General features: G+C 37.5%; 1 protein-coding gene across 1 annotated transcript in view; it reads right to left on the bottom strand.

Moving 5' to 3' along the window:
- LOC133522172 (ras-related and estrogen-regulated growth inhibitor) overlaps positions 1–22959 on the bottom strand; it is a 33527-nt gene that overhangs the window by 3850 nt on the left and 6718 nt on the right. The window contains exons 2-4 of the mRNA XM_061857437.1: positions 1736–1792; positions 412–485; positions 128–304 (exon numbers count right to left, since the gene is read on the bottom strand). Of these exons, the coding sequence (XP_061713421.1) occupies positions 128–304; positions 412–485; positions 1736–1792 (308 nt within the window). The remainder of the gene's footprint in view (positions 1–127; positions 305–411; positions 486–1735; positions 1793–22959) is intronic.

Genomic DNA, 22959 nt, shown 5'->3' with positions numbered 1-22959 from the left:
GGATGGTGTCGGACCACCTAGCTTAGCCTTGGCCCTATGACAAAGGTTGAAGTGGGTTGTCGAGGGTCAAATCTATCATATTGCTCGAGTACAGGAACGATAGTACAGACTCTAGATGGTAACGTACCTGTCTCAGATGCACCATGTCAGCTTTATTACCCACAAGCGTGAGTGGTACGTCTGGTTGTAGGCTCTGCTTGGCGCGCCGCACGAAGTTGAACGACTGCCGATCCGTGATAGAGTACACTAGGCACAAGCCGTCCGCCCACTGTGCGATGTCATGCGTTGGTAGATCCTCTGTGCTCTGCAATAAAGCATATGAAATAATATATTAGAGTCTAAGCTAAGGCGAGTCAATGTACGAAATTCTTGGTGCTTAGCGTCCTTACTTTGTTTATTAATCACTAATACCTTTGGGCACGTGTCCAGGATCTCGAACAGGATTGGGTCGCCGTCCAGTAACACTTCATGCTTGTACTTGCTGTCTGAAATAAAACAAATTCAAGTTTTAGAGAACGTTGGTAGTAGTGTGTAATTAAGTAACTAGTTCAAATCCTGACCGTTCATATCATAGATCTACTTCATCGACATATATCTAAGGATTGACCTTACGGGCAATAAAAATGGGGCCAGTACAGCAGTCTAACCACGCCACAACGCGATTGGTTGATGAGTTCGCATCATGCACGTGATTGGCCGCAACTAGTTGCTTTAAACTGCACGATTCTTCTATCTATCTAGCACCATTCTTAGTGCCTGTAAGGCCCGTCCTTAGATATATGTTAATGATCTACTTATACGCTTTCAGCTTTAGCGACGTCTGGGGTTAATAACTATTTAAGTTTAGGTTCTAAAGTCACGTTTGTTATCACTTTCAACTAAATCAAAGATTTCGAGTAAACAAAATTTATTTTTAATAGCCTATATGATAAAATTCAGAGCTTAAAATTTACACCAAAAATCTTGGTGGTTCTTCTCGAATCAATACCAGTCCTGCCAAAGGAAATCTTTGGTTGACAAAACGTCGTATTTCATCGGCTGCAACGGCCACTATTAACATGACACACTATTGGTGTTTGACAGGCAATCTTGAATATTGTAGATCTATGGTTACATATGGTTGGTATGGTTATGGTACATTGCGGATCAATTATGTTTGAATACTCGTAGTAGTAAATAGTTAAACGTCCTTTTCAGGTGCATGGCCTGCATTAGGGTATACATTTGATAGATGATCGCAACGTCTACTATCCATTGTGCAATTATATATCTTAGATAGTTATAGGTATATAAAAGCTGTCAACAATCCCCCATCTCCGTTTTGCCACCATGGAACTAGCCGCGGACTTGCGTTCCAACCTTACTTTGTTACTCTGCCTAATTCGCAGTATTTTGCTGTGAACGCGCGGCTAAAATGTGGAAGTGTGGTGTGTGGTGTTCTTCCTGGTAATTTATTCTCAGCCCACTATAACTTGGATCTTTCATTTTTTTTTAACTTTTATTTGTATTAAATGAAAATCGAGAGTGAATATACATCTCATAGGTAAGCATGCTCTATCTTAGACCAAATGCCATTACCATCAGGTGAGATTGTGGTCAAAAAGCTTGACTCTTTTGTAATGGTATTCCGTTAGTACGCGGTACCTATCTCAAAAATATACAGCCAAGTTAATACACATACCTACCAAGGAAACTTCTTAAAGAGCTATATTAATGTAAGCTAATTATAATATACCTTGTTGATGATCATATTCGCCGATGTATCTTTTTGTTAGAAATCGAACCGTCAGAGCTGAAAGGAAAGAAAAGATTTCATTAGAAAATCATACTATTAATTTTGTGTGCATTAATTGACATTGTTTATATTAATAACATTAGTTACAAATATTTGATCTCTTTGCGTGTCCCACCCTGTAAACAAAAGCCATAACATCTCATAATTCTCAGCCTCGCTAATGAATCTCAAGTACTCTCCGGTCGACGTCGTGTTTACGAAACAAACGCACTCTACACAGAACAGATGGACGCCAGTATTTCAGCTTAAGGCAAGTTACTCTTTTAAACGCTTGCCCCAGTTCCGGGCCACTCTGTATACAAAAGCCATAAGCTGGGGGCCTAGCTAAGATGATAATCTTTGATAAAAAATACCAATTGAAACTGAAGCGCGCGGTTGTTTTTTTTTATGCGATACACGCAGAGTCAAACGCGATGCGTTCGCCGCACACCCATTTAAAATCTGATAAGCTATAACCGCATATTGTTTTACAGTACATATGGTGCTACTTTTCCGCACACGTGCGGGAATGAGCACTTTTCGTGTATGTGTCGAAACTTTTAAGAGCCATAATTTACTGTAAAACGTTGTACGATACACGTGCGAATAGTTAATTCGCAGCTCGTGTCAATTTAAAACACTCCCTTCGGTCGTGTTTTAATTTATCGCCACTCGTTACTAATTTCCTATTTTTCGCACTTGTATCGTAAATAACTATTACAGTACATGCGCAGAAAATAGGAAATTCGCAACGAGTGGTGATACGCACATGTATGGTACAACGTTTTACAGTACCTATGACCCTTTAAATTTTCGACGTAGTTACGTAACGTGCTAATTATCGCACCAGTGCGGTAAAGTAGCACCAAATGTACTGTGAACAACTATTACGCGGTAAATGCTCACCGCTGTAAGTTCCCTAGTTCCCTACATTCCGTGATCGCATGCGTTCAACGCTGCGTCTATCGTACAACCGCGCGCTTTATATAGTACATATGGAATGTCATCTCAATATAAATATCTTTTCGTTAGGCGTAGGCGAAAAAATTAGCTAGGACCCCAGGTAATATAATGAAGAAATAATTAGTGTTAATTTAAAAGAATAGCAGACACCACCGGTGATCGTAGAGCTGGCAGCTTCCTCGCACAAAGAATAAGTATTGTGATACAACGAGGAAATGCTGCCAGCATATACGGCACCAGGGATAGTTTTTGATTATTTTTTTAAGTTTAGTTTTGTTTCTTTTTAGATAAGCAATTGTAATTTGATATTAAATTGATTTATGTTTTTAATATTAGAAACATGTTAAGGCTTAATTTATTTGATTCCATTGTTTTACAGAAATTAGTCTGTTTTTACTTCATACGCAAATTAAGTCAACGTACTGAATGCATGCACCGCACCCACAATAGATACAACGCATAGCGTAAACAACAGAAATAGTACAATCATTCGTTTTACATTCAATTTAGATACCTTTGCGTCACGATTCTAAAATTAATGTGAGGTCGGATTTTTACACGGATTATATTTGTTTTGACATAACGAGCATGCTATTCCTAAAAGTCATAAGTCTATAAGCTTTGTACTTTTGTTAGCAAGGAACAGATATTTGGCGTCGGGCGTCATCGGGCGTCGTATGTGTATAAATTTTCAGAATGGACCGCAACAAATAAATAATAAGGACTGGTATCTTTTTGTCCTATATTAGGACTTTCCTAGCTCGTAATCGATAAATTGGAGGGACGAAAAGGATAGATGTAGGATACCAGTCATGATATGATTAGGTTCTACATTCACTCATCAGAGCCCCTAGTGTGAATTTATTTGATTACGAAACGTGACGTACGCGCTTGCATTAAGTCTCATTTAGTATGGAATTTAGACACAGCGCGCCAAGCGGAACGATTTTGAAACTTAAAATCCCATACAAAATGAGACTTAACGCAAACGCGTACGTCATAATTTACACTAGAGGTACAGACTCCGATGAAATACGTAAAAGGTTAAAGTTGTCTTGATAGAAATATGTACCTAAATCACGAAAGCATGTCCAATCATTTGTTTTCAATTGTTTTTCATTGTATAATTTTAGTGTAAAATAGCTAGTTATAAAGAAAACTTTTAGAAGTATATTAATAACGACCTCCTAGCCTAGTGGGTAGTGACTGCCTACGAAGCTAGGAGGTCCCGGTTTCAAATCTCGGCAAGGGCATTAATTTGTGTGTTTATCACCCATATTTGTTCTTGAGTTATGTATATTATCTATGTATGTATTTATCAATATATCGTCGCCTAGTACCCATAGCACAAGCTTTACTTAGTTCGAGGCTAGGTTGATCTGTGTAAGATTGTCCCCAAATATTTATTTATTTTCAGAGTATTTGAGATAGATACCCGCGCGACGACTATACCTTCCGTTGTATATTTCGCACGGCGCACCATATCTTTTGTGTTCTTCTAACTTTCCAGCTTTACGGCCACTTAAAACTATCAATTTAGTTAATCCGACAGTTCATAATTTTATATCATAATATACGTACCTACATTAAAGTCGCACATGTCAAAACATTTCCAATCGTAACATTCGTAATTATAATGTTAATTTATCTGGAGGTTGGGTGGTGATTTGGCCCGATTTGCGGCCCGAAATAACTTTTATTTATACGTCGAGTGCGATTGCAAACCGGTACACAATGTTACGCACTTCTGTGTCTATCGTTTGGTACAACAAACACTGGTAGACGTAGACCATACAGAATATTGGTATTTTACACAGACCATTACCTGGGACTAGACCATTAGGTAGGTGCAATTTCAACCTCGTGAATTAGAGAAGATGGTAGCTATTTGTATCCTATTTATTGCTAGTTGCTTAAAGCGGTAGTCTTAAACAATAGAGAATAATGTCGTTGTTTACAAGATAATCTCTCAACATGGTCAGCTTAAAAAGTTTCAACTATATTTAAGGTGACATTCGGATGTCAACTGCAGCTGCATTACCATTACAAGTCGTCGTTGCCGCCGCTGTATCTCAATTTCCTTGATTGCATAGACTTTAGTAAGGTAAGATTATTAGTGCTATGCACTGAGTACCGCTCGGTCGTGCGCCCTTTCCATGCGTTCAGATGGTTATTGATGCTGATGTCGCCGCAATATAGAATGTATCATTGCAACATTTAAACAAACAAACAAACAATACTTTATTCAGCAAATAGGCTACAGGGGCACTTTTATATGTCAAGTTTTTACAATCATAAAACTAACTAAATACATATACTAATATGGAATCAATTATATAACTAACTGTTCAAACTCAACCAACACTTATCAAAAGTAATTACTGCAAAATTTTCCAACACTATATTGCTCTCCTGACGTCATAGTACTCGTAGTTATACAAAATCGACACGCTTAGTTTTCATACTATGGTACGCTTGCCACGTCTATTTCAATGTATATGGTCTGTGGTTTTGTAATCTACGGGCACGGTGAAACCGAGCGTGACGATTGATAGTAAATATTCAACCTAGATAGTAATAGTCAGAGTAGGCCACCATAAATCTGGTGGATCAACTCTCATGTTGTTATTCTGTCTCGTCAGGAGACTACAGAAATCATAGTTGATTAGAAAAAATGTAGCTGCTTCCGTGGTACTATTTCCTATAAAAATAATTAAGACTGGTACTTCTCACTGATTTAGATTATCCAGAAACCATCACAATTAATGTTTCTGAATAAAATTTCTTAGCTTAAAAAAGTATAAGGGAAACTAAATAATTGCTAGTAACATTATATATATTATTTTCTGGAACTTCTTTTTTCACGACAATAGTCTAGTAAACACTTTTAGCAGATTCCAAATGGCAATCTCTTATATTCCTGACGTAAGCTTTCAACGGATTAGCAATTAGGTCTTAGCAAAAATTTTACCTTTATATAAATAGTAATTTTATGAGAGATTATATACACCGTGGCCCAAATAAACACGACAAATTGTAACCACGCATTCTTGAGGTCATAAGGAGCAAAAAATTAACATGGGTTTTTCAACCCATTTACAATATAATTTTTTTTTCCAAGAAAACAATTCTTTTCGTTTTCTGCACACGACATATATGTTATTTATTTTTATACGTTGGTGAAAATAAAAAATATTACAATGAATAGGTTAGTAAGGTATTTTTTTTAATTTACGGTAAAAATTACGAGTTTACTTTAAAACTTTAATGTTTCTCAGTAGGTATGTCTAAACCAAGCCGCATAGTGGCAACGTCACAGCTAAAAAAGCATTTTTCACTAAGTTACAGCAGAAACAAATTTTCACAAAAATTGACAGTATCTCTAAAACGACTTTGTACGACATTTTTGTCTCTAAACCTTTAAAATCTAACGGGTACGGTGTATAAACACACTATAATAATGCGAACACTATTTATATGCGCGTCAACTAATAATGATGAAATCTTTTATCCTCTAGAAATAACTCTATCAGCTTATGATACCACAAAATCTAAAGGCGAAATACGTTCACATGTTGGTGAAATATCGTGCAACGCACGCAAATGTGACGCATGGCGCAGTTGACATGACATGACATCGCTTGTCGCATCTCGCTATTGTGGTCGAACCAGCGACGGAATATACCGTGTGTTGCCTTTAACAGGAGCAATAAATTAAATTGTAGGTTGTACTCTGACTGACCAACATTAGTTCAGCAACTTTTAAAAATTGCTTGTTTTGATTTTTTAGGGTTCCGTAGCCAAATGGCAAAAAACGGAACCCTTATAGATTCGTCATGTCCGTCTGTCCGTTTATGTCACAGCCACTTTTTTCCGAAACTATAAGAACTATACTGTTCAAACTTGGTAAGTAGATGTATTCTATGAACCGCATCAAAATTTTTACACAAAAATAGAAAATAAAAAAACATAAAATTTTGGGGGTTCCCCATACTTAGAACTGAAACTCAAAAATTTTTTTTCATCAAACCCATACATGTGGGGTATTTATGGATAGGTCTTCAAAAATGATATTGAGGTTTCTAAAATCATTTTTTTCTAAACTGAACAGTTTGCCTTCTAAAATAAGAGAATGATAAATCTAAAAAAAATATATGATGTACAAGCAATTTTGCAAACTTCCACCGAAAATTGGTTTGAACGAGATCTAGTAAGTAGTTTTTTTTAAATACGTCATAAATGGTACGGAACCCTTCATGGGCGAGTCCGACTCGCACAAGGCCGCTTTTATTTGCTCTTGTTACAGGAAACACCCGGTATATAGGCTCTCAATACATTTTTGACTTCGAAAAACGGCCCATGTCACTTACACTTGACACATATTATCCTTTCTCCATAGATATACTCCGCCCGCAGCTTTAAATATTACCCAATACACCATTACCCGCTATTCAAAAAATTGTGATTGGTCGGCAAAACAAAAGTTTTGTTTGGGTCAGTATTCGCGCAGTGAGTACAGTCGAGTCGCTCACGGAACTATTCCCATGGGGTCATTTTTGAGCTTTAATCAGACTTCTATACGAAGTTATTTTAGTTCGCTGCAAACCTACCATAATTGTCGATATAGTGGCTTTTTTTCCTAGATAAAAACTATCCTATGTTCTTTCGTGGAACTTAACTATCTCCATACTACTCGTAATATTGCACACATCACACAATTTACAATAGGTAATAATTAAGACAAAAGTAGAGGATCCGTGCGCATTTCAGCTTTTCATACAAACGTAGTCCTCATTTTCCTCTCTGGTTTTTTTTTTTTTTTAATTATTATAGGACATTATTACACAAATTGACTAAGTCCCACAGTAAGCTCAATAAGGCTTGTGTTGAGGGTACTTAGACAACGATATATGTATATAATATATAAATATTTATAAATACTTAAATACATAGAAAACACCCATGACTCAGGAACAAATATCCATGCTCATCACACGAATAAATGCCCTTACCAGGATTTGAACCCGGGACCATCGGCTTCGTACCCTGCCCACTAGGCCAAACTGGTCGTCGTATATTAACATTATTGAAAATATTTTAAAACAAGGTATTGATATACCACAGCTATGTTCATACGTTTGATTTTTATCGGAATTTTAATTATTATAAGAGTTAGGAGCATTTCAAAATTTGTATGAAATCTATTTTTCGCTCCTAATTTTTACAATAATAAAAAAATCGAACATATACGCATAGCTATGGTTAATATAGATCAAGTTATGTAAAAATATTTTTCAGAATGTATTGACATCCAGAGAGGAAAATGAGGACTACGTTTGTAGGAGAAGACCGGCCGTCCCCTTCCTCTTAAGAGTCACACGAAACCGTCACCAAAAAGCCGCCCCCATAAAATTGTATGTCTCGTACAAGTTTTCGTTGCTTGAAAGTGTAATACAGAGAAAATAGACCGAGTAAAAATTTTGTACGTAAAACTTCTACTCGCTCTTATTTCTTTGTACTTATTACAATTTCGAGCAACCAAAACTAGTACAGTCACGTCTGAAAATATCGGTACGAAAAATGTGCCAAAAATATGTATACACTACCTTAATATATGGGCCATAAAGTCGTGTATACATATTTTTGGCACTTTTTTCGTATCGATATTTTCAGACGTGACCGTATATATCAGATAAAGAAATATGTTAGTTAAATGTTCATAAGACTGAAAATGATTAAGACACGTGAATTAAATAACATCATTTATTAAATGTACCTGTCGAAGAGACTCAGAGACGCCACAGGAGATCGACGAGATGGCAGCTTCCTCGCTCAACGCATCAGTCTAACGATCCAGCGAGGAAATGCTGCCAGCGTCTTCGGTACTATGCCGCAGGGGCCATTATTAAATTTATTTTAGTTTTATTTCTAGTTTTATTTTAGATCTAATAGTAATATTTTAGTTTTAGTTTACTTATAGTTTTTATTATTAATTCTAATCATTGTAATTATTAATATTCATGTCAAATTTCATATTATTTCATAATGTGTCGTTTTAAAATGAATGCGTAACTTCGTATGACAGCGACTAAATACAGATACAGATGTATAGATTGTGTCATTCACGAAGACGCATGCCTTGACTTGTATTACCATGATATTAAAGGTGAGAGTCGACAAATCTGCGCGTCATCGTGGACGACATGAACTATAGTGCATAATTGTTTTCCATCGTATTTTCTTGGAAACGTTCTTATTTGTCATGCTACTTCAGTCAACGTCAGTACTTTTTGTACCGAGATTTACTAAAATAGCAAGACACGTTCGTACGTTTCCGTGAAAATACGATGGAAAATAATTATGCACTACATCTATAAGAAGTAAGTACGTGTCTTAGTAGGGATTATTTAAATATAAAACATGCACACACCCCGAGCAGTGACGATGCTATACGGCCCGATTCGAAGAATGAGATACGATAACGATAAGTCCTGGTTTAGATAAGTTCTCGTTTAGATATCGTTTGTATGTCATATAATTGACAGAAGCAGCTCGATTCGGGCAACCAATGTCACTTTGACGTTATAAATATCGTAGATAGATCTTATTGGGATCACAGCGTAATCGAAATAAATGTCAATTTTGACATGTCGATTTGCTGTCGATCTTTCCAACATCTTAAACGTGTCATTCATCAAATCGGGCCGTTAGCCTGCGTGAAATAAGATCTTTTTGGAGCAAGAGTAATGAATATTCATTAAATCTAGCATTGTTTACGAAATTACAAAGAGAAGCTTCAATTACTACGCGTTAATCGACGATACTGGAATGGGCATTCCTGTGATTCCTGTAATGCAATAATAAACCGAATGCAATAACTTCCTCGGCCCACGGGAAACGTAGTGAAGGGCTATTGGTTGAAACGAGGCCGTATTTCCGCAAATATTTGTGTTGCAACTTTCCTTCATACACACTGCAAAAGAAATTGAAGCAGTCATATTTGTTCAAATACAGAAGTCAATTGGCGGCAATTACAGGAAATCTCAAAAATGGTATTAAGCCACAGGTCACAAATTATAATACGCGTTAAACGCAATTCGCCACGCCAAGAGCCAGTTTTTAAACTATTGCCTCTTCTTCTTCTTCTTCCAGTGCCATCTCCTACCGGAGGTCAGATATTAGACACAGCCGCGCGGAATAATGTACGTGTGCTCTGTTTAAACAATGTTCGAAGATTTTTGAGCCATGAGTTACGTCTTCGTCCGGATGATCTTTTCCCTTGGATCTTTCCTTGGATAATTAGTTGAAGGAGTTCATACTTTTCGTTTCGCATGATATGACCAAGGAAGGTACTGTAGCTTGCATTTTTAACTGTCCTTAAAACCTCGACCTCTTTATTTACTAACTGCACAACTCTTTCGTTGGTTATTCTATCCGTCCATGATATTTTCAGGATTGGGCACTGCATGATTGATAAGGATCATGGCCGAATTTTTAGTCATCAATTTGTATTCTTTTCATAACGATTTTTTCTGCTCTACGGCGTGTATTTTTGATACGACCGCATAATCAAAGGGTCTAGTTTAGGCTTTAATGAACACCCTCTCATAGGTTTAAAAAAAAATTACAACTTTTATTTTTCTTTATATAAGCAATGTATCACTTCTTTGTTTTAACTCAAAACGTCGCATTTAATCACGAGACTTCGCAACTGTCACAAGTGACCATGATGTACGAGATAATTTGCCACTCTTAAATTTTTTCAAAAATATTTTGTACTGGTAGTTAATACTAAATAAAAAAAATCTTTAAGAATTGTTTTATAGCACTAAAACCTACGTCTAGTTTAAGTTCGCCGTAAAATATCTAAAATACACACTATATACAGCACAACCCAAATTATAACACACGGTTCTTATGGATCAAACCAATTTTTATTATAAAGTGATGAAACAACACCTCATTAAGTCAACTTACATTTTCTCAATATTTAACAAAAACTTACTTTTCTGCACTCTAGCGGAACTTTATTTGCCTTTTCCCATAGCATAAAGTTAAGTTATAATAGTATTTTTGAGCACGGATTTTATCATTAAACGATATTTTTATGAATTTCCCGAAATACGTAACGGTACATCACTAGCAACCGCTATAAAAGCCGCCAATCCCGCTAATGACTGCTTTAAGTAAACATGCGAGCAATGCAGCTCCTGCGTCTACTCGTATATCTGCTGGACGACAAAATTACAATACAGAAAATTTTGCTTAAAAAGAAAGGGGACGACCGCTTCCGCTTTTCCGTAGAGAAACATAGTAGCGAAAAACAAATTCCAAACTTCCAAAAGCTAACTGTTATAAACTTACAATATTAGACGTTTCCAATCTACACGCTGTGACGGTACAGTTGAGTCGCGATACACGTGGGACTATTTTTGAATTCAAATCAGACTTCTATACCTAGTTATTCTAGTTCGTTGCATGCAGATTGTTAGATTTTTTGTTGGCTGGATTTTTACTTAAACACTTACCCACTAGATAGGGCATAATGACGACTCGCGTTCACCACATTGGCGCTTCTATAGCTATCAAGCTATAAAAAAACTTTAAAAATAGTGACTCTCGTAACCACTCGTTTACTGCGAATTGTCATTTTCGGTAAAGAAACAGGCATCTGTTCCCGATTTCTTACCAATTCGAGAATAACGTTGACAGGCCAAGGTTCCCGACACTTCGTTTTCAATAGACAGGTTAACGTGAACTGATTACCGATCACCCATCATAGAATAAGAAGTGTCAGATGCTTCGGACCAGACCCGGATCGTTGTGTCTACAGGACACACACACAGTCGTACAGACTATCCATTACGTAACTATACGCCAAATGGTTTGTCGCAGCGACGGCGTTGGCCCGATAACCCGCTAACCCGACACGGCATGGCGCAGGAGGAAGGGATTAATATTTGATCTCCAAGTGAGGCATGATTTTAACAAAAAAGAAACCGGTTTTACAAGACATTTTAAAATGCCATTATTTTATTCCAGAAAAACGTTGACACCATAATGCGGTGTGGAGTCTACAGGATACAGTCTGTTGGTTGCGTAACTATACGCCAAATGGTTCGTCGCAGCAACAGCGTTGGATAACCCGACACGGCATGTCGCAGCTGTGCCCTGTTTTACCGAACCGCCGGTTATGTGACCCAGAAACACAATCACTTTACTTCTGTCTAAAATATACACTTTTATCCAGTTTTTTTCGTAAACTACGATTAGGGTGGTGGACTTCGGATTCAAACGGGTGCGGGTTGGCTAACACCCTGTACCTCTCAGCTACGGCGGTACCCATCCCGATTTCTCGAGTATATACAAGCTTTGGAAGACTAGACGTCTTTTGATTTTTTTTAAAATATAATTTTGAACAAAAAAAAGGACCGACCTCACAGGACGTTTTAAAATGCCATCATTTTAAGTTCGATTATGCCAGTCCTTTCACCAAATAGTGGGTACTTGCCCAAAGCAGTAGTACAGTATTGTCACGCTAATCCGGTGATCGCGAAGCGGGGGGCGTACTGCCGAAATATGCCGATGCTCTAATGCTGGTGCAGAGCAAACGCGTAAAAAACATGTAATTTTTTAATATATTTTCTTTCCTGCCAGGGGGGGTGCAAGGGGGTGCACTTGCACCCCGCTGCCGATGCCCATGCGTACGAATCTACTTTACGTGAAAGCGATTGTTCTTAGCTATGTTTGATAGAAATCAATCCAGCGGTTTGAAGACTATCAGCTCTTTTCCAAGATGTAAGGCATTTGAGGCATAAGTGGATTTATTTGGCATATAGCGCAGGGGGTTTTTAAGATTTTAAATTGAATCGTCACAAATTTAACACGTCGCTTCGCGCTCTCTCCGTACAGCAAACTGCAGAGATAACTGATCCTCTGCATAGAAATCTCTTTGCAGAGCGGTCAACAATGTCTGCAGCTGTACATAAAGAAGTCTTGCATATTTGAGCGTTAGAGAGGTGGATAAAGAACTTTTTACATTTTGCGCGGTAGAGCCACGGTAGCTGGTAGGTACGCGTTTTCGTGGGCAAAGCGTAAACCACCAAAAGCGTGCATTTATTACCAAAGCGCGATTAGGCAATAAACGTGCGCGCGTGAATGCTATTGCTATTTGCGACTGTGAATGGGTTTGATTGTGTTTACCTACGTTCAAAACAACTGGACCAAATCCTGTGCAGGCATACCAACCGTAAGTGACAGAAAACTCATTCAAAGTATTCTCGCGTAATAAATGCCAAGTTCAAGTTATTGAATTTGAGTTTTTATACTTGGCGGGATAAAATCGTCTATTCTCGTAATATTCGTCATTAGCTTGCCCGATTCCCGAGTTAAAGCGAGCGGTTTTTTTTGTGCCATAAACGCTACCCTAAACATACATTCGTCATTTTACATCCGTACGGCCACGACGAGCTTGTCACCGACCTGCACACGCTAGCGAATATGTTAGTGTGATGTCAGTGATAAACTCGTTGTAAGGCAGCAGGTAATTTTAATCAAATATTGTTTTAGATATGCGGTGAACGCGCTGGCAACCGTATCGTTGGACGCCATGCGTCAAACGCTCTCAAGCGCGCGTTGTAATGCAATAGACGCAGCGTTGAACGCAAGCGATCACGAAACGTAGGGAAAATGACAATGCGCTTATCGCTGCTTATCCGTCATTAGATACGCATCGCGTTTGACGCTGCGTTTATCGCATAAGGCGTCGACCTAATACAACGCGACTACGCGATTATCGCAGATTCGCGCGAATTTTACTCGCGCGAACGCGCGATCAAACATATTGAACTCAAATAGGTGTCCTAATTGACAATCGCGCGACCAATAGGACACCCAGGACGACGCCTAAAACAACCGCGCGCTTTAAAATAATAATTTATGTTTATAGTATGTATAAGAAGTATCCTCGATTGTTGCGTGAAACGCATCCGTTCAACGAAAGCGGTCAATGAATAATCCTCCTCCTCATCCTCCTTCAAGATCTCTTGTTCTATACCTATAGACGGTCGATATCACAGCGGAATGATTGTAGAACGAACAATATTCTTCTACATCTTGTTCTAATAATAATAAGTGCAAAAAAAATGTTTTGATCAGACACGTTTACTTTATCGAAGGACGCTATTAGGTACTACTAAATTCTAAAAATACCTTCTATGTAACCGCTGCGGTAATCGCAAAACATTTTTAAAGTTGGAAACTCGTGATAGTCGCCCAAAATAGAGTCTTGGCCATTTTGTTGCTCTTAAACCTCCAGGCCGATCCTCTATATTCTTCATTTCTTTAGGGTGCAGAAGGCTCAAGAAACGGAGATTTTGAAATATCGTAGCGCTTTTTTACCTAGATCAGAAAACGGTGGTTGCCACAAATTGAATTAGCAATCTTGTGGCCTTTTCTAGGGAGTTAGGTGATTTGAATCCTGAGTTTTTGACTTCAAGTGCCAAAAAAATAAGGATTTAAATTCATATAATTTAAATCATGTTCCTTTTTTATACACCTAATCTCCAGTTTGTTTATAAAATTCATCCTCGAATCAATTCATAGCATTCCATCACAACCTAGAATTGCATTGGACTTGCAATTATCGGAAAATTGAAATTGACTGACCGCTTTCCCAACCATCCGTGTCCATCAGTTATGTCTACGGTTAACCTTATAATGAAATAATAGTACATTGTGCAACGAGGGGGGTAAGTGAAATTAGAGACCCGAGTTTGCAATATTCTTTCCCCCGGAGTTACACACAATGTTTTTCATCACACTTGCGAAGAAAAAACTAAATTTTAAGCGAAATAATTTTTAAATACGTTGTCATACTTTGACAGGTTAGGCGACGAAGGCACAGACCTATCCGACGTTCAGCCACAATTGAAAATTGCGTAAAAATATATCAAACGGCTATTAAATTAATCTTATTCAATATTTTTAACCATGAACAAAAATACTAAATTGTAAACGTAAATATTTTTAAAGTAAAACTTATTTATACCTAGTTAATTCGTATGAATTAGTATCAAAATAAAAAATAAAAAAGCTTTGTTATTCACAATCCATAATTCCCGCAGGAATAATATTTTTTCTTCAGTACACCTGCATGAAATAAGATATTTTTCTATGATTGATTCGTCGCAGAAGAAAATGTTATTATTTATTCTGCGACGGAATCATCCCGTTTTCTCTTTGTCCACGGAAGTATGTACTAGGAAGCTTAAATTTATTACTAAGAAGCATCGAGTCTACAATATCGACTCGAGTACCCACTTAGCCCGGGAACTGCAATTACATTTCCCTTTGAATGGTTTGTTCTTTCGCCGGCGTAGTGAAAATTTCATAATGAAATTCTCAGTACCGGCCGGCAATTGAAAGAGGAACTTTAAAAAATAAACTTAATAAAAGGAAGGAGCCTCAGCTTTATTTATTGACAAGTTATTATCTTATGATATGGCGGCCATATTGTAAAAGGCGGCTATATTCTAGGCAGGCTATAAAATTTCAATAAAGAAGCATTCCATTACCTGAAATTGCTTTTTTAATACGTGTTCTTAAGACGAAAGTGGAGGACCCGTGCGAAATCGCCTTTTCAAACAAACGTAATTCTCATTTTCCTCTCTGAATATTAACATTATTGGAAATATTTAGACACAATTTTTTGTATATCAACCACAGGTACCTAGCTGTAATTAATATACAGAGCCCCTAGTCTAAATTTATTCGATAGCGTGACGTGACGTACGCGTTTGTGTTAAGTCTCATTTTATAGGGGATTTAGAAACAGCGCGCGTTTTGGAAACTCAAAATTCCATACAAAATGAGACTTAACGCAAACGCGTACGTCACGTCTCGCCATCGAATATATTAACTACACTAGGGGTGCAGATCACGATAATTCCAGCTTTTGCTAACATAAAATCGTACACAAACAAACATGCATGTAAACAGTTCAACTTCAAGGATCATTCGAAGATGCATGCACGCGCAGAAATGGGAATACACAGCAAACGTAAAAGGAAACATATTTTATATCGGTTATTTATCAAGCTATCGCATTCGCAATGCTCCTTGGATACCTAGAAGTTTGGATACTGCAAAAACAAAAATTCGCAGATAGCGGAGATCTTCCTCTTACTCCAATAAAGGCGTAATTAGAGTGACTGGGAAAGTTGCCCGCAACTTGCGAACTTCGAGTTTCGCGGTTATGGCGCAGTACTCGGGCGTCATAGAAAACTGACGAGTTCTGTTTTTGCGGTAGCTACGTTTTTTAACAATGTTTGTATGTGTTCAACAGTTGTTATATTGATGCCGTAAAACCACCTAACCATAGTCATAGTTATATAGTCAACACCCCCAAAAATAACCAATATCGTTCAGGCCTAGTATGAGTTGCGTTTTCGAGCGCGACTCCATACCTAATACATCCTACGCGACTTCAAATATGCACTCGCGCGAGAACGCAACTCAGGATAGAGGTGTGACTGTTTTTATTGTACATGTACATAGTTCCTATGGCAAAATGTGTTTATACTTAATTACGTATTGAAATTGTACGGTTCCCGGTGTTTAATTTACACACCATTAAAATATAAAAATATTTCTATGTAACGTTGAGCCGGATGTCTTGAGAGTTTTGAAAATAAATCTAAAAACTGACACATCAGTAGATATGTAACATAGCATTTTTAAAAAGGTTGTGTTTCACTGATATATTAATAGCTAACATAAAAGATTTATCTTATAATTTTAATCGAGCAATTCTTGTATAAATATATATTTATATATTTCGGAGATCTCAGAAACAGCTCTAACGATTTCGATGATATTTGGGGGTTTACGGGGGCGAAAATCTGTCTAGCTACTTAGCAAGGTTTTATCACTGGGAAAACGCGCAATTTAGAGTTTTTATGTGTTTTCCGAGCAAAGCTCGGTCTCCCAGATGTTATTTAATATTATTGTTCACTCCCTACACTGCACTGCACTTCCTACCTTTTGTAATGAAACACTTCACTTGACAACTTAATACTCATTTATTCCGAAACCAAATTTACCTTATAAGGGGCTGTAGAAAAATCTTAATAGCGTGAAGTAGCCGATAGATCAGCGACATCTACTGTGATATTGGGCAACTATAAAAACTAAACATACTACATTTAACAATTATTGATATTACAGCCGTAGCTTCTGCGAATTCTACTTCTGCTGTAATACTCACGGATACAATATTTTGTAGAAGCTACTTAACACGTCTTAGTATTTCAATTCGTAAAAGTATTCCAATAGATATAGGATTTTTTCAGTAATCTTATTTTTTTACTGTTACTTAAAGCACAAAAACAATAAGTTAGAGACGCTTAATGATAATTGAAACTAAAACCGCAGGTCAGCTTGTGGCGAGCTGTTGGAGAGTAACCACCCCACGGACCCGAGTACTCTCGAGAGTCGGTCAGGTGTCTCTGGCGAGTCTTCGTCGGTCAGAGTGGGCACCAAGTAGTCTCAGCTCTGGCTTGCCTTCATTGGCCGTCCACAGAGGAGTCGTTAGAGCTATATGCTCCAGGGGTGGAAGTGAAACATGCATAAGACGCGAGTTGGCACAGTGGCTGAATAAATAAATTTTACTTTAATAAATACCGTTTAATTATTATTTTTCCCTCTGGGTAATACGGCCAGGTCAGGCGACATTCCAGCGCTTTATTTTTACACCTCTTTCGATAATCACGTCTACGATAACTATTGATGCAAAGCCAGTCAATTTTGTATGCCTCAGTTAACGTAATGAAAAAATTAAATTCTTGGGTGCATCTCGAGCGGAATCCCTGATGCGTAGGCTGCATAGCAACCTACTGGTGCGCCCTTATTAAATATCTAAAGATAAGTAATACGTTAGACTACATTTTTAGAATTTTGTACATCGAAGTATACAAATGTAAACAATGAAAATGTGCACGTCTAATATATACAGCGTATATTTTTAATATGGCCACATACTCGTACATATTCCAAGGATAGTTTGTATAGACTTTTAATATTTTCCCTTATACATGTCCACAAGACCGAAATTCTTAATAGGGTATTTGACTATATTAAACATAAATTCGTTCACCCCATGCACGAAATAAAGCACCTCAGCATTGATAGAGAAACGTAGACAGCAGTTATTTTTAGACACTATTTCTATTTTATATCGTATAGAACTATAAAGAGGAGGTAACTTGACCGTGACGTCATACGCTAGTGTTTTATATTCCATAGTGGAAAAATTCTTTTGACAGTTCGATTAAAGAAACTGATTTGACTAGTAGTCAAATACCCTATACACTTTGTATGTAAATATATTTCATGTTTAAATACCTAATCGTCGATTTTACCTACGTTTTACAAAGTTGTGTGGTATTTCACATTAAATTTTCATAAGTAGTAGGTTATTTATACTTTAATAAAGAAATGTCAGGTGGGTAGGTGTTGTTTTTACTTCTGTTCAAAGCATTGTTGTGACTATATTGGATGCCCTGAGGCGTTTCTCATATAAGATATTAATATAATTAATATTGTGTTCACAACCTCACATCTCAGTTAAGTGCTAAGTAAGAATATCTACCATATTCTAAGCTAACAAGATTCAGTTTTCCACGAATCGAAGATATAATACGAAATCATAAAAGTCCCTGGCATTCCTGTTTTAAAACAAAGCGGTAATTAGCAGAATCAGAGACCTGCAAATATTAAGGAATACTAATTTTCATTTCGATATGTAAAAAAACCGGCCTAGATTATGTTGAGCCATGCTTTCTGTAGGGTTCCCTGAAAGCCTATGGATAGGGTTTCGTTGTTATCCGTCGCAATAAGCGCACTAAAATGGGGGCTTTTTATAGATACAATATACATAGTATACCTACATACTACATCTGCAGGTTATTAAGTTAGCTGCCATACGCGTTACGTAGACACGTATCCAAAATAGTAGACTTTTTTGTGGAATGCCACATTAACAGTCTTTATCGTTTGCTGGTCTTCCATGGAATTTGTGAAATACTGGCAAAACATCAAATAGATTCTTTAACATTCGCTGCGCGCAGTAATCAGGAATCGCGTTGCGTTGTCTATAATAAATTTAATATTGTAACAATGAAACACGTTGATCGCTTTGTTAGCTCTTTTAGTATTTCTAGCATAATTTCGTATACAGCGGAGGTTAGATTTATATAATTCTAAATGTTATCACCTTTTATTAATATGCTTTTAACAAGCCTTGTTAGTATGTTACTTTGAGTTAAATCTTGCTAGGTAAATAATGACCTGTTCTAAAGGCTTGTACAGTCAACGATAAAATTTTGTATAAATAAATAAGTAAATATTGGACATTCTTACAGAAATTGACTAAGCCCCACAGTGAGCTCAAGAAGACTTGTGTTGTGGGTACTCAGACAATGATAAATATAATATATAAATACATACATACATAAATAGGAAACACCCATGACTCAGGAACAAATATCCGTACTCATCACAAGAATAAATGCCCTCACTGGGATTGGAACCCAGAACCATCGGCTTCAAACACCCATGATTCAGGAACAAATATCCGTACTCATCACTCGAATAAATGCCCTTACTGGGATTCGAACCCAGAACCATCGGCTTCAAACACCCATGATTCAGGAACAAATATCCGTACTCATCACACGAATAAATGCCCTTACTGGGATTCGAACCCAGAACCATCGGCTTCAAACACCCATGATTCAGGAACAAATATCCGTACTCATCACACGAATAAATGCCCTTACTGGGATTCGAACCCAGAACCATCGGCTTCAAACACCCATGATTCAGGAACAAATATCCGTACTCATCACATAAATAAATGCCCTTACTGGGATTCGAACCCAGAACCATCGGCTTCAAACACCCATGACTCAGGAACAAATATCCGTACTCATCACACGAATAAATGCCCTTACTGGGATTCGAACCCAGAACCATCGGCTTCAAACACCCATGATTCAGGAACAAATATCCGTTCTCAGCACATGAATAAATGCCCTTACCGGGATTCGAACCCAGAACCATCGGCTTCATAGGCAGGGTCACTACTAGACCAGACCGGTAGTCAAATATCAAAGATTACATCATTGACCAAGAATCTGTATTATTGTACCGTTAGAGTTGCGAGTAAAATGGAACCTCCTAAATTCCTACTTATTTCTATTTTATTTCTCAATAGACAACAATGGTCCAAAATGTCGTCGAGCTCCGTTAAGAAAGGTTTTATTTTAATTCAACCCCGTAGGGTAAATGGGATGAAAATAGAATGGAAAGTCATTAACGACTGCTGTACGAACTCAGTCGTGGGTGGAGGCTAATAAATAATATAAAATTAAAGTAATGTAAATTATTTGCAGTCTGTTTTGTCTTTTTTATCTTTTAATTTAATGATAAGACAAAGTATTTTATTTTTTTCTTTTAAGTTCTTCTACACAACGCCCGCGCACACGCTGAGCATTTTTAAAATTTAATGCTCAATACTAAAATAGGTGGGTACTTAACTAATTAAGAACGTAGACGACTTAAATAATTAATTAACTATACACATTTTTAGTTTTCTCTCAAGACTAAAAACCTAAAAGTGCTGTCAACGATTTCTTGAATACTGTGTAGCCTTTTTAATTATTAATAATCATTTTAACACATTCGAAAATGTTTAAGCGCCACTTGTACCATCCCACTAACCGGTGTCAAATTGTACTGGTAACCATGGTAATTCCAGGTTTAACCGGTTAACTATGGAGTATGGAATTAAAAGGAGTGAAATGTCTTATGGTAGAACTGTTGTAAAAGTGTAAGCATAATTAATAGTTCCAAATCTCTCCAGAGTAGCGCTAGAGTAGCTACGAACCTAGGCGTTATTGACGTAGTGAAGTGCGCTGTTTATTATTTGATTTTTTTTCACGTATTCTAGGTATTTTAGCGCCACCTATTTAAGGTTTTTTGATGACACTTTTCGGTACATGGAGATTCCATTCCTTACCTCCGCCTACCATACGGCTAACTCTGGGTTAGTGAGAAGGTACAAGTGGAGCTATTTATGCCAAATAAATATTTTTCCATGCGAAGTTCTACGTCAAGTATGGCGCTCCTATGGCATATCTAGAGTCTGCTGGAAAATCCTCGTACGCATATTCTTTTTTTACCATCACCAGCAGAACACCAGATGCTATTGATTACCGGAGCTCAAAGAAGTTGATATTCGTGTACTTATGTTGTTTGAAATTTCCCGCAGACGGATTTGGCCGCATCTACTTTTTGCACTCTTACTGGTAGTGCAAATTTAGCGTGGTCGGAGTATAGTTTTTATTATTTGTATTCCTAAGTAAACACATTTAATGTAAACCTACGCAGCTAATATTATTGAATCCGGCAGGACGTCTGGTTCTCGTATAATTAAACCCACAACAGTGTTCAACGCGAACTGTGATAATAAACTACCCGTTAAAGTTTATTTTATTGCTTCTAATAAAAATTCACCACCGCTGCTTGGATCTTGTACAAGTGACAATAGCTTTTAGAAAACGATTCGGAACATATACATAGTTCGTGTCATCCACGATGACACGCAGATTTGTCAAATCTGACTTTTAATAACATGACCATACGAGTCAAGGCACACGACTACGTGAATGACACGATGTATAGGTAAATAAGTAGGTAATGTATGGAAATGATGATGTGACATTTCGTCGCATCTTTCCCGATATATTTTTACATTTCGTTTGCGTTCGTCGATAATTGATTGTCATTTTGGCTACGGCTCAATACAGTTATCGAAATAAATTATTTTACATTAACTACTTAATAAAATAAGCACTAAAATACATATTCAAAGAAATTTAGCAGTTCTACTATTTTTAGTTACTGAAATTTAAAGGGGGGTCCCAGCGTGCACAAGTTTTTTGCAGAAATCGCGAAGCGTCTGGTTAACGTACTGGTGACCGAAGAGCTGGCGGCTTCCTCGCACAACGTATCAGTATTGCGATACAACGAGGAAATGCCACCGGCATCGTTGGTACAATGCTTAGTAATCCTCTGTATATATCCATTTTTTTTAAATACCACGACGGTGGCAAACAAGCGTACGGCCCGCCTGATGGTAAGCAGTCACCGTAGCCTATGGACGCCTGCAACTCCAGAGGTGTTACATGCGCGTTGCTGACCCTTTAAAAATCTATACACTCCTTTTTTGAAGAATGTCATACTGTAGACCCTCGGGAAAACCTCGGCAGGTAGCTCATTCCACAACCGGAGCGTGCGCGGGAGGAAGTTCCTCTTAAATCGCACAGTGCGTGACCATTTAGGTTCTAGGGTGTGAGGATGAACACCCTGCCGACGGCAGGCGGTGCGGTGATAGAAAGTAGCCGTGGGCATCATGTCAAACAATTCTTCAGAGCACAGCCCATTGTACAAGCGGTAGAACACACATAAGGAGGCCAATTCTCTCCTTAGACTTAAAGGTTATGAATATTGTTATTGTAAATATAATATTTAATAACGTTAAAAAAAAGGGGGTGTTTCGGACATTTTGAAAAAAGTATAATCTGACTACTCACCCTGATTCCCTCTTTATATCAATCTCGAACTTCAAACACTGTTCGTTAAAAAGGTTTTCTGTCTGTTAAAAATCACCGGCACCTGCTAGTTAATTATACGTTCAAATGTAAAAATTCTGTTACCAATTAAGTGCCACTATGGAAGGTAGAGGCAAGGAACAAAATCTCCATATACCAAAAAGTGTCCGGCAAAAACCATAAATAGGTGGCGCTACACTATCTAGAATACTTGAGACAAAAATCTAATCATAGACAGCGCACTTCACTCCGTCAATAACGCCTAGGTTCTTAGCTACTCTAGCGCTACGAAATTTAGAACTATTATTTATAGCTGACAGCTGGACACTTTTGCCACAATTCTGCCTAAGAAGTTTCTGTTCCTTGCCTCTACCTTCCATAATTGCCACACTTTGATAGCTTGGTTCAACTCTAACGTTTGTCGCCGTTGAAAAACCAATTCCGAGAACTGTCGGAAACATCTAAAACCATTCGGCAAAATGTATTGAACTGACTTCTATTTATAAACAGCTTTAAACGCCAGGGATAGGTACTTACACATTTTTCTTG

The sequence above is a fragment of the Cydia pomonella genome, chromosome 1, assembly GCF_033807575.1.
Source record: "Cydia pomonella isolate Wapato2018A chromosome 1, ilCydPomo1, whole genome shotgun sequence".
In the NCBI taxonomy this organism is placed as follows: domain Eukaryota; kingdom Metazoa; phylum Arthropoda; class Insecta; order Lepidoptera; family Tortricidae; genus Cydia; species Cydia pomonella.
The sequence above is the reverse complement of the archived record's forward strand: the minus strand, read 5'-3'. Positions and strand labels throughout refer to the sequence as shown.